Source organism: Stegodyphus dumicola, chromosome 7 (assembly GCF_044657685.1).
Source record: "Stegodyphus dumicola isolate Sdum_Otavi_A_Nest chromosome 7, ASM4465768v1".
Lineage (NCBI taxonomy): Eukaryota > Metazoa > Arthropoda > Arachnida > Araneae > Eresidae > Stegodyphus > Stegodyphus dumicola.
Window position 1 is genome coordinate 189,053,930 of NC_140774.1, and position 12,691 is coordinate 189,066,620.

The 12,691-nt window shown below is 33.0% G+C and overlaps 1 protein-coding gene across 5 annotated transcripts in view; it reads right to left on the bottom strand.

Annotated features, from left to right (window-relative positions):
- The window catches only part of LOC118189627 (ATP-dependent RNA helicase DDX4-like), a 58,627-nt gene that overhangs the window by 43,679 nt on the left and 2,257 nt on the right, over positions 1–12,691 (bottom strand). For 3 of the 5 annotated variants that reach the window (XM_035360279.2, XM_035360281.2, XM_035360282.2), the window contains one exon: positions 3,544–3,581. In XM_035360279.2, coding sequence (XP_035216170.1) covers positions 3,544–3,581 — 38 coding nt within the window. Of the gene's footprint in view, positions 1–3,543; positions 3,582–11,357; positions 11,530–12,691 lie in introns of those variants that run through there. The other 2 variants (XM_035360283.2, XM_035360284.2) reach the window with 2 other exon arrangements.

Genomic DNA, 12,691 nt, shown 5'->3' on the forward strand with positions numbered 1-12,691 from the left:
TTTCCACCAATGATCAAACACTTGTCATAGCAGGTGACCAGTTTTTGTATACCATCGTCAAAGAAACTTCCTGCCAGTTTCGAGAACCACGACTCCACAGCATATTTCGTGTCATCATCAGATCCAAAGCGCTTGCCACCAAGCTCGCGCTTCATGTGCAGGAACAAGTGATAGTTGGACAGCCCCAAGTGCGGGCTGTATGGCGGGTGATCGAACTGCTCCCAATGAAACTGTCGAATTAACGATTGAGTGACACCAGCAGTATGGGGCCGAGCACTGTCGTGGAGCAACACAATTCCTTTACTGAGCATTCCTCTTCGTTTGTTTTGAATGGCACGCCTTAGTTTTGTTAAAAGTCTCACAATATCGTGCCGCATTAATGGTTTCACCTCTGGGAAGAAATTCAGTAAGCAAAATGCCTTTCCTATCCCAGAAGACAGCACACATGACTTTTTGTAATGACATTATCACTTTGAACTTTTGTTTTTTCGGAGAATGAGTGTGTCTCCACTCCATCGATTGTTGTTTCGATTCTGGTGTGAAATGACACACCCAAGTTTCATCACCTGTCACAATTTGGTTTATAAATTTTCTCCTTCATCACTGTACCGCATGAGAAATGTCAGGGCACTACCAAGTCGCTTTGTTTTGTGAACATCAGTGAGCATTTTTGGAACCCATCGGGAACACAGTTTGCGATAATTCAAGCGGTCAGACACAATTTCAAACAAAACAGTACGTGAAATTTGTGGAAATGCCTCTGAAAGAGTTGTCATTGTGAAGCGTCTGTTCTCATGAATTGCTTCATCAACTTTCCTTACCAAATCATCGGTAACAACAGAAGGTCGACCACTCCAAGCCTCGGCGTGGACATTTGTTCGACCTGCATTAAACATTCTTTCCCACTTTCTCACCATTCCATCACTTATCGCGTATTCACCGTAAACTTCTGTCACTTGACGATAAATTTCGGCCGCTTTAACATTCCTCGCGTTCAAAAATTTAATCACGGCACGAATCTCACAGTCAGCGGGAGAACTAATTGTCTTAAACATTTTTAATGTGCACAGCAAACTGAAAACACAACGTAGAGCAACCAAAATGGCGACAATTAAAAGTCAGTGAAGAAGAAAGACTAGTGCGCATGCGCGGGACGCCTACCACAGCACTGCGACGGCGCTAGAATGAAACGGTACTTAGTTTCCGAATACGCTACGTAAAACTTTTCATAACGTTGAATACCAACTGAAGATGATCCTTGTTTTTAAGGGCCTCCAACAATAAGTGATGAAAATATATTTGTTTAAATCAGAGACCTTGATCAGTCACACTGCATAAGGCTCATTAACCTGCATATTCTTAAAACCTAACTGCCAGCCTTAAAACATACAAAAAAAAAGGGGGATTATCATGCAAAAAACTGGAGATTTTAAAGCTATGAAGTGGCACTTTTTTAAGAAACTCAAAGTTGACTAAAATTCACTTCCTAACAAATGATTCAGGTTACTGAACTATTCATAATTATTAAAACAAAATATATGAATTAGATAATTTAAATTTTATGCTCTTTGATCAACTTCATTTTGTAATTTTTTTACACTGTTATACTGAGACAATCCTCAGTAAGGAAGGAAAAAGCTTTTATTTATGAAATTATTTAAAAATATGAAGATAAAATAATTAATGAACATATTTTGCATACATTAATTGCTGATTATATTTATTACCACATATATAAACTTAATAATGTCCCATATATTGATTTAAAGCAAAATTAAATACAAATAATCAAGGATTGCTCAAAATTCTATAAATATCTGCAGTAAATTAAGACATATGTGTCTGTATTCAAGTTTGTACGGACTCAATGAGATCTTTTGCCACACCTATCATACACTGACTACCAATAAGTATTTGGACACCTATGCAAATGATGATATCTGCGGTCCTAAGGTATGTCACAGACTACGCCGGTATATATCGTGCAGGAAACAACATCGGCTTTAGTGACATGCAAGATGCCTCGCAGTTCGGGGCTCTCTGATTTCGAGAAAGGTATAATTATCGGGTATCACAAATGTGGCTGATCCTTAAGGGACATATCTAGCGATCTAAAGTACCCAAAATCGACAGTGGCCTATGTGATTAAAAAATGGAAGATGAGCGGTGATTGTCGAAATGTGCCCAGAGTCGGCAGACCAACGAAACTAGGAGATAGAGACCGACGAGTGCTGGTTAGAGAAATTCGGAAGAACCGCACCTAACCGATGGCCCTCATCCGCGAGGAGTTTCAACAGGCATCCAGGAGTATTGTTTCAATGAATACCATCCATAAGGAAGCACATCTGATTGGTTTTCATGGTCGTGCTGCTGCCCATAAGCCTTTGATCACAAAGTCCAACCACACTGCTCGGTTAATGTGGTGCAAAGCACATCGAAATTGGACCGTAGATCAGTGGAAACGGGTTCTTTGGAGTGAAGAATCAAGGTTCACCCTTTACCATTCGGATGGCAGGGTCTGGGCCTGGCGTCTACCTGGAGAATGTCTCCTGCCAGAATGCATTGTGCCAACAGTCAAGTTTAGCGGAGGTGGAATTATAGTCTGGGGGTGTTTCTCCTGGTATGGGCTGGGAACCTTGGTCCCCATTCATGGTAAGCTCAACTCCGATGCCTACTGCACTATTTTAGATGACAATGTGCTTCCTACGTTGTGGCAGTTTTACGGGTTGGACCCCTGTTACTTTTAGGACGACAATGCCAGTTGTCATGTTTTGACATTAACCAAGGTTTGGTATGGTGCCAATGGAGTTCATCGAATGGACTGGCCTGCCCAGAGTCCAGACCTAAACCCTATCGAGAACCTCTGGGACGAGTTGCATCGCTGAATTCAGGAGTGCACTACCCATGCAAAATTGGTGAAAGAACTTCTCTGTCTTCTCCAAGCTGAGTGGAAGCAAATACCACTAGCTGTCATACAAAGACTCGTGGAAAGTATGCCCCGGAGGATCCACGCTGTAATTACCTCTCGTGGAGGCTCTACCAACTATTGATTTTGAATAAAGTTAGTTTTTCTTTTCTATCACAGGTGTCCAAATACTTATTGGTAGTCAGTGTATAGGCTAGACATTTCTCACTTAGACTTCTACCTTTTTTCACATCTGCAGCTACATCTTGTTGGTGATATCTTGCATTCTGCACAGGATGTCTGAAATGAGGTTGATCCATTTTTGGATTTGTGGACAAAGGCCGTAGTTTTGAAAAACTACCAAAATGTTGGCAGAAAATCATAGATTTGAGTGGCGATTACTACATGCACTAAAGGTACTGCTTTCATTTTTTTTTCTCAACTTTATTAAGAACGTTTTTTGGCGAAAAACTTTCATTACAATATCATCAGACATTCAATGATTTAGGAGGGGGGAAAAAGTTACAAAAAATTGAATTTAAGAGGCACGTAGTTACTAGAATACTATCACTGTCAAAGAAATAATATCTTAATTAAATGAATGTAAACACATAACTATACAAATATCTAACACTTACTAAAATCCATTTCCAGCAGCCAATGAATTTCCTGAAGACTGAAACAAAAGTAAAATATAAATTTCATGTAAATACAATGAATGATTAATAAAATCACAAGTACAAATATCTATTCAGTTTTTACTCTGTTGTTACACATAAAAAGTATAATTTACTTGGCAACACGACAAAAGAAAAGTTTTAAAAAAAAAGTAGAACATGCAGCAATTTCTTATTTTAGATTTATATTAAAAACATTATCAGCTCATTTTCACAAACCAGAACAATTTCCAATTTCATGGAAAAAGCAAAAAGTAAGCTAAACAGTTCATAATTTTCAAAGAACATATAAATGTTCAGCAAATCTGCAAATGTTTCATTCACCATCAAAGACTTGCCTTACTACAGCATTTCAGGCATTCCATATGAAATAAAAGATGACAAATATCAAGTTAAAAACATACTTCACTAGTATTTTAAACTGTATAAATATTGTAAAACACCTAACTTAAGCAAAACAAATTTTGTCACTCTGAAAACAGCAAAAACATACATAAATAAAAAGTACACAATATCCAAAATTTTTAAACAAAAAATAACTTCCAAATTTTTTTAACTTTATATTTTCAGAGTAAAATGCTCATTTAAAAGCATTCATACATAAATTGTTGTCTTTCTCAAACATACATCTTTTTATTATAACTGTGTCCTGCATCTCTAAATGTCAAATAATTATATGGGAACCCAACTTAGATTGCAAGACCGTGGTAGCTATGTACTATACCATTTTTTATCTTCTTCTATCTTGTTTTAATACATCATTTTCGAACACAGTTTTCGGTTTACCATAGACACATTTTCCCTAAAGGAAAAAGGATTTTTTTTTTTTTTTTTTTTTTTTTGTTGTTGTTGTTCTTGTTGTTGAATAAGGATTTCTTTTAGGTTTCCTAATGCAGCTTCATTTGTCAATGTCTTACATGTTTCCTAATGTCATACAATTTTTTATTATTCCTCATTTTCTCAGCTTTTGCCATTATTATTTCATATCACTCTCTCAAGCATTTTAATTAATTCCATGTTCCTCTTACATATTTAATAAATCTTTTGAATTAGTTACATCAACTTTATTCAAGGCACTTAGCCAAACTCTAGTCTTCCTTCCCATTGTAGTTCCATTATTATTTAACTTAAGTCTTACTTTTTTCCTTAGTTTTTACTTCCTTGTACGAAGTAAAGGGAGTATTGTAAAGGCGAAAATTTCAAGGTACCATATAACAAATATATCCATTTTGATTGCTATCAAACGCAATTTAATGATGTTTTTGCATGACATCTGTACATAAGGACAGAATAAAAGATTCTTTTTCCCAAAATGAATTATAAAACCCATTTAATATTGATTCAGAAGACATTTTGTCGTATATGTACGTACACAGGTATGCATCTCGCATAACTCAAAAACGAATAGCCTCAAAACGTTGAAATTTTGTATTATAACATGCAGATGTGCAATCGGCCAAACCAAAAGTATATATACCCACTCTGTTACTTGGCTCAGTAACCTCAGATTTTTTTATTCATATGTTGGTAAATTGAGCATTTTTTGCTTTAAAAATGATTGAATTATGTTCTTTTTATATTCCAAATAAGGTTTTTATGTCTTTAGTTAATCTACATGCAATAGTTGTAGAATTAGCAACAATTTAGAAGTGATTTAAGTGCAGCTAAGCTTAATTTTTTCTTACCATAGCAGCCGTATTTGTTTACATTCAAAACTTAGTAGAATAGTGAATTAAATCTTTCTGCACCTTCAGTGTCTTTTGCCGAGTGGGATCAACAGGAAACTTTTTATGTTTTGTGCACCCAAAAATCTGCCTACAGACAGAATTGCTTGTTTTTGTGTAGAATCTGTAATTTTAATTGTAAAAATTGTTTCTCAATGCCTTTAACTGTATTTGGTATTTTAAGTTTTTCTATATCTTTCAATTTTTAATGAAAATATTTTGCGTTTTTATGCACTGCCTTGCCACGAAGTGAAAATTGAATTAGTGCCAAGTGAGAACTGAATTAGTACTGCGGCGAAGTGAGAACTAAATGAGAAATATATTTTAAATGAAATTCGAGGAAATAAGTTTAAATGAAATGCAGGAAAAAATGCAGATAATTTAATATTACGTTCAAAGAATTCAGGTAGTTTACACATCAGACTTTTTCTATTTATTATGCAATCCCTCATTATAATTAATAATTCAGCTTATTTTAAAGTTAGCTATTTAAAGTGCTTTTATTTTCTTACTTTTATTGGTATTTATGTCTTATCCCATCAACTGTTAAAATGTCAAGCACTATGATTTAGTGCCAGTTGTGTGATGCAACAATAAATATAAATCTGCACTTTCGTTTGATGTCACCTTGATGGATTCTCGATAAGCCACGTTTTTGATTTTATGAATAAGGATATAAATTGTTATTCTTGTATTTTTTCATGAAGTGTGAAAAAAGCCTTTGAAATTTGGGAACCACGTCTACAGAACAGCAAGCTCTTGAATATTTTCAATATTATGAAATCCTCTTGTTGATACATCAGTAGATTCCTTATGTTGGCCCCGGAAGTGGCACATGACTGCTGGATCAGGACAAGTACAAAATGAAGAAAAGGATATGAATTATGCACACTAACAATAAATGAGAGATATGAAACGGATTGTGATAGACTGTGTGAAAGAGCAACGTGAGAGCAGCATATCTATAAAAATGTGAAGTAGATACATGCAGTGCAAATGAAGCAGGTGAGCAGTAAAATCTTTAAAATGCAGAAGTTGCAATATAAAAATTGCAAAAATGAAAATATAATACAAGAGATATTAGAAAATGCATATACATTATATGTACAAACTTGTAAAAGATAAAGATGCAAAGAGAATTGAAAAAAACTATAATTCTTGATTAAATATAACCATTATATGTTTGTACATATAACCATTATATGTACAAACTTGCAAAAGATAAAAGATACAAAGAGATCTGACTATGTTCGATACCTAATTTTGAAAAAGGGTACAAATAAATTCATTTTTGGTTTTAATTAGCAGAATGCTACCTAAAATGATAGAAACAGTTTATAAACATATTATTAAAATGTAATTTTTACTTTTTTCTCACATTTTGGATTAAAAATGTATTCAAATTTCAGTAGCACAAGATTAGTTTCCTAAAAATTATTTATCAATATTTTACTTTTATTTTTTTCACTTATATTTATAAAAGCATAATAAATAAAATGGCCTAAAATCTAAGTCACAAAGCAAAATGTCTATTAAATGTACCTGTTTGAGTACATACACTAGTTATTTTTCGAGAAATTTTTCTCTCTTCATTTACAAAATTGTCTGCAAAAATCTTAAATAAGTACAGTCAAAAGTCTTTAATCCAGACCTCAAAGCGACAAACTTTCTGCGCATGCATCAATGTACAATGCGTTAACGCAGGTGCATATGCGTCTAAGCACACGCAAAAGGCTGTGTTCAGATGGCGGTGTAAAGGGCATAAAATACGGGAATTCCGTTCACACTTGCAAGAAGCCGTGGCCAATGAGAGAAGCTAAATTTGTGCATGCGTGGATGTGTCTACAAGTTTCCCGCGTTTGCTCTGCTTCTTTTGTGACAGCGAAATCTTCTGTAGAAACCAGCTTCGCTCTGATTGGTCGACGCTTATCCCAAACTCGCTGAAAACTTTGAACCCTATGCCACGAGCCCTAGACCTTATTTTCTGACGTAGCACAGATTGGTTGCCTTGGCAATGGAGCTCGGCTTTAACCATTTATGCCCTTTACGGCCCCATCTGAACGAAGCTTAATACGTTTACGCACGCGCATTTAATGTCTAAAGGATGGTATAAGCTAAGCTAAAATTATCTAATTATCTATTTCAGTTAATGTTGCAGATTGCGTTGTTCCTTAATCTTCTAATTGGATCCGGCTTATCATTTTTTGCAGAATGTTAGAGCAATTTTATAAAAGTAAGCTTGAACTTTCGATTATGTCAAAAAGAATTTCCAATTCTGGAGCTGCCAAAGGATCTACAAAGCGAAAGCATGTTCCGAAGTCCATCAAACAAAAAGTGAAATTGCTGCAAAAAATGGATAAAAGCATATCTTTTGATTCTCTAATTATTCCGAAATATGTTTATCAATTCCACGCTGCTCTGACAGGGGGAGGGGGGCGACGTGGCACACAAAGAACTGGAAGTTGTTCTGTCAGCACTATCCTTATCTTCAGGGCACATGCTTTTATTTTATTCGGCTTATAATTCCTTACTAAATGTAGTATTTCATATCGGTGTACTCCTTCTTTGATATGTTTTAAATCAAATTTGTCGTCATTATAAATATCACGAATACACATCAAATAGTTTTGACCCTTTAGATCATAATTGCTCTATATTTCAAAAATTACAGTTTCATATTTTTAATTTTATAATTTCTGCATGCCATCTTACCAGATTTAAACTGATGATCTATAATCCGGAATCGCCGAAGTCCCGACGAGTTGCTATAGTAATATTTTAAGTTACGGTGTTTTTCGTATTAGAAATGATGACAAAAACAAGTTTTTCAAAAAACAAATTTAAAGTTTTATCTTTAGAAAATATATTAGAAATTCATATATTACATGGCTAAAAGTGTTGTTTTGTATATTGCACCTTCTGTTAACTCTATTTTAGAAAATATTTTTCTTTAAAGAAGCTTTTAATTTTTTTCTTGCGATTTTTGCGAATGTAATGTCGTTTTGAACTCGACAATCCAAGTTTTATCAATACAGTTATATATCCCTTGACAGTATATTGTCCATGTTTCATATTAAGTTTCCCAATATTTTTAACATACCCAAAAATCCATTATTAAACTGTATTACTCCTATACAGGAACCAAGACACAATGTTGTCAACTCAACAAACACTTGTTTTGGTACGATACGTTATTAAAACTCTCATTATTGTTTTGAGTTTCGAAACACACTGGACAGGAAAATGCAAAAAATAAGTTTTATAATTTCAACATCGAATATTCTATTACCAGCTTCATTATTAGTTTCATTATAATTTTCAGAAAATGTTATATTGTTTCTAGTTTCGATTTACTGGTAGAAGCTTTCAAAGTACAGTCAAAAGTCGTTAATTCGGACACCCATAATCCGAAATGATCTATAATCGAGACCTCAAAGCTACAAACTTTCTGCACATGCGTCACGCTGACGCATGCACGCAAGACCTTTAAGGCTGTGAATATATGTGTGCGTATGCACATAATACATTTACGCATGCGCGTTTAAGGTATAACGGACAGTATAAGCTAAGCTAAAATTATCTAATTCAGTTAATGTTGCAGATTGCATTGTTCCTTAATCTTTGAATTGAATCCGGCTTATTATTTTTTGCAGACTCTTAGAGCAATTTTATAAAAGTATGCTTGAACTTTCGATTATGTCAAATAGAATTTCCGATATATATTTACTAATATGTAAAGGATCTACAAAGCGAAAGTATGTCTCGAAGTCCATTAAACAAAAAGTGGAATTGCTGCAAAAAATGGATAAAGGAATAATCCTTTGATTCTCTAATCATTCCGAAATATGTTTATCAATTCCACGCTGCTCTGAGGGGGGGACGACACGGCGTGCAATGAATTGGAAGTTGATCTGTCAGCACCATCCAGATGCTTTTATTTTATTCAGCTTATAATTCCTTGCTAAATGTAGCATTTCATCTCGATGTACTCCTTCTTTGATGATTTAAATCAAATTCGTCGTCATTATAAATATCACGAATACACATCAAATAGTTTTCTAGTTGCAATTTCTAATTTCGACTATGTGTAATGTATGCTTTACGCATGCACGCGTTTAGCAGTAAACAAATAAATGTTTAAACAGTAAACAAATAAATATTAAGCTTTTTTTTTGTAAATTTTGATACCCTTTAGATCATAATGGCTCTTTATTTCATGAATTACGGTTTCATATTTTTAATTTTATAATTTCTGCATGCCATCTTACCAGATCTAAATTGATGATCTATAATCCGGAAAAATCGCCAATCCGGAATCGCCGAAGTCCCGACGAGTGTGGATTAACGACTTTTGACTGTATATCTGTTTCCAGCAAAAATACCGTTTTTTTAGAACGAAAAGTTCCACGCCGACCCATTACAGCGTTAACAATAATAAAGTGAAAATATTTTTATCACAATGTTAAAATAATAAAGCAGAATGAGATAAAAATAATACTGAATAACAGCAAGCACACTAAATCAGAGTGTAACCAAATCTGAATGTAAAGACAAACGGAAATGTTGCCAAATATGATACTGAAATTTTGAAAATAATCTTGCTTTCAAAAGCATATAATAATAATACATATATTTCAAAATCATTTTTTGAATATCGCCAACAGTATTCAAATGAAATATTCTTGTTTAGAGCAGTTTGTGTCCCTTAAACATCAACTTCCGGCCATTTAAACAGCAACTTTCGGCATTTTAAACAGCAATTTCCGGTTCATGGTGTAGAACAAAAACAGCCATAGCTTTACTTTTAATCACCGGAGAGACAAAACAAAAAGTTTTTGGAAGCTAAAAATATAAGCTTTAAATCAAAGAATTAAATTTTTTTTTTTTTAAATTTCTTCAAAATTGACAATCAGAACGTAGTTGGAAACTATAATTCTTGATTAAATATAACCACAAAACAGAAACAAGATCTTGAGTAAGTACTATGTAAAATAACAAGAATCTCAGTACTCAGTATTATGCAGTGCTTTAAGTAGAGAGATGAATAAAAGTACTGCGTGTCTATGATGCACTATACGGAAAGAGAGAAAAGTGAACTGACGGAAGGAAAAGCAAGCTGTCATTACGACTAAAAAAGATTTTAATTACCGCCTCTCCCTTATCTTTACATCTTTTTAAAATGAAGCATAAACTATTTCTTAGTGAATATACTAAAGTTTAAAAGTCTTTCTAAAATATAACTGCTAAGCAAACTATTTCAGTTAATGCTTTTATCAATTATTAATTTTTTTAAGTGTACATTTTTCCATTAAAGCCATACCATGCCTTTACAGGCCATACAGGTAAATTTTGACTCATTGCTTTCGGCACATTTTTGGTTTATTCAGTCTTATATTGAGCAAAATAATTAGAAATAGAAACAAAAAATAAATTTCCAGCTTCATTAAAAAACCATTCAAAAAACCACTGAGTGAAGAATACAGCCTACATCAATTTTTTTTCCCTTTATAAGAGTATGTTTTGCTTAATTTTTACAATTTAATTGTGATTATTGATATTGATGTTAATATAAGATAACATAGAAGTTGTCGCGCCACAATCAAACTCCATGAGAGGTAGGTTTCTCATGGCAATAAGAGAGATTGTTATTCAAAAAGATGGATGATCGAACTGTGTTGTAACAATCATTTTGTGGATGTTGTGTATTGTAAAATGAACCTATTAGACTGTGCTAAATAGTATTAAAATGCTATATATTAAAAGATCTTTCATCTGATATAAATTTTAACAAATCCCTCATTATTTTCTCTTAAACTCACAATGATGTTCACGACAGAAGTAGCAGATACATTTTTATCTAATCAGTATTATCAATTATTGTGCTATGATTCATTCAAAGCAAGCTATGGTTTACAAAACTCAACAGGCATCAACTGATACCATACCATAAGTAAACTAGTTATATGGCAATAACATGTAAAGGATGATCCAAAAAAATCATATTATCCATACTAGCTTTATGAATTATTTGAAATTTATTAAATTATTCACTTATTGCTTAATTATTCAAAAAAACTGTCCTGGGCAACTTCTTTCCCAACATATGGGAAGGCTACACAGCCATTTCAGCTCTGAATAACAATTTATGAGGGTGGCTATTTGAACACAATCTTCATTTGAAGAAACATAATAGCTGCTTCTTCATCTCTACATAAATTCCAACCTAAAATCATAACAAGAGAAAACAGATTACACGAAAAACTGAGTGATAGTTCAAATAATTATTGCTAAAATGAAGCTTAATCAAATTAGTAACTCCTGGCGCAAAATGGAAATATACCAAAACAAAGAAGCTTGAAGACTTTAATATAAAAGTATCTAACTACATGATTACATTCTTTCTTGCTTACCATCTTGCTTTGGCCAACACTCCAATCTTAGATTGATTTTTCACTTTGCAAACTTAAAAAATTCCTTTAGCATTAGAAATTAATGGAACTGATTATAACATTCCCAAATTCTTTGGCGAAAATTTAGAAAAAAGAATTGTCACAAATAGGTTGGTTCTCTGTGAAAGTCGACTCCAAGTTTTAACACCCACAATTATTAAACTGCAAAATGGTTTAATATTTCCTCATTTAAAATTAATCTTGCATAAATCTTTGACATTTGAAATCTGCACATTTCAAACAGGACAGAGAAGCTTTTCAGATCTGGTGACAAACTGGTCATGTCCACTTTAATACGGAAGTACTAATGATTTCAACAGCTCCATAAAACAATAAAATATTGAGAAAACAAAATCATAATAAAAAACTAAAAATTTTCCATATAACATTGATAAAGTAAATGTTAACTTACTTTCATATCAAAGGAATTTTCACTTTAATAAGACATCACACAACAGATTTCTATCAAAAATTCTAGAGATATTTACATATGGTTATGATCTATATTGATATTTATATGATGCATGATATGACATTATCAATATTTACAGTTTTTCTCTCTATTTAGAGATGGACAATTTCGTTAATTCTAAAGCTGCAAATCTTGAAATATGAAAAACTGTGATGTTTTCCACAATGCCATTTAAAAACAGCATCAAATGCACTCCTCATTCAGGTTATTACACTATTAGTAATATGATTTGATATAAAATAGATTGATATTTAAATGTTATGTTTTTTGGCTACTTACGATTTAATTTTTTTACGATTTTATAAAAAACCTCCGAGTAGAAAAAGAAAACTTTTCTTATTAAAATGCTTTTTAATACGAAATCAAAATTAATAGCTAATTAACAATAACTGAATCTTTATAATATAGAATAGTAAGAAAATTCACATAAATTTTTCAGCTGAAAATTACTAAAGTTGAGAGTA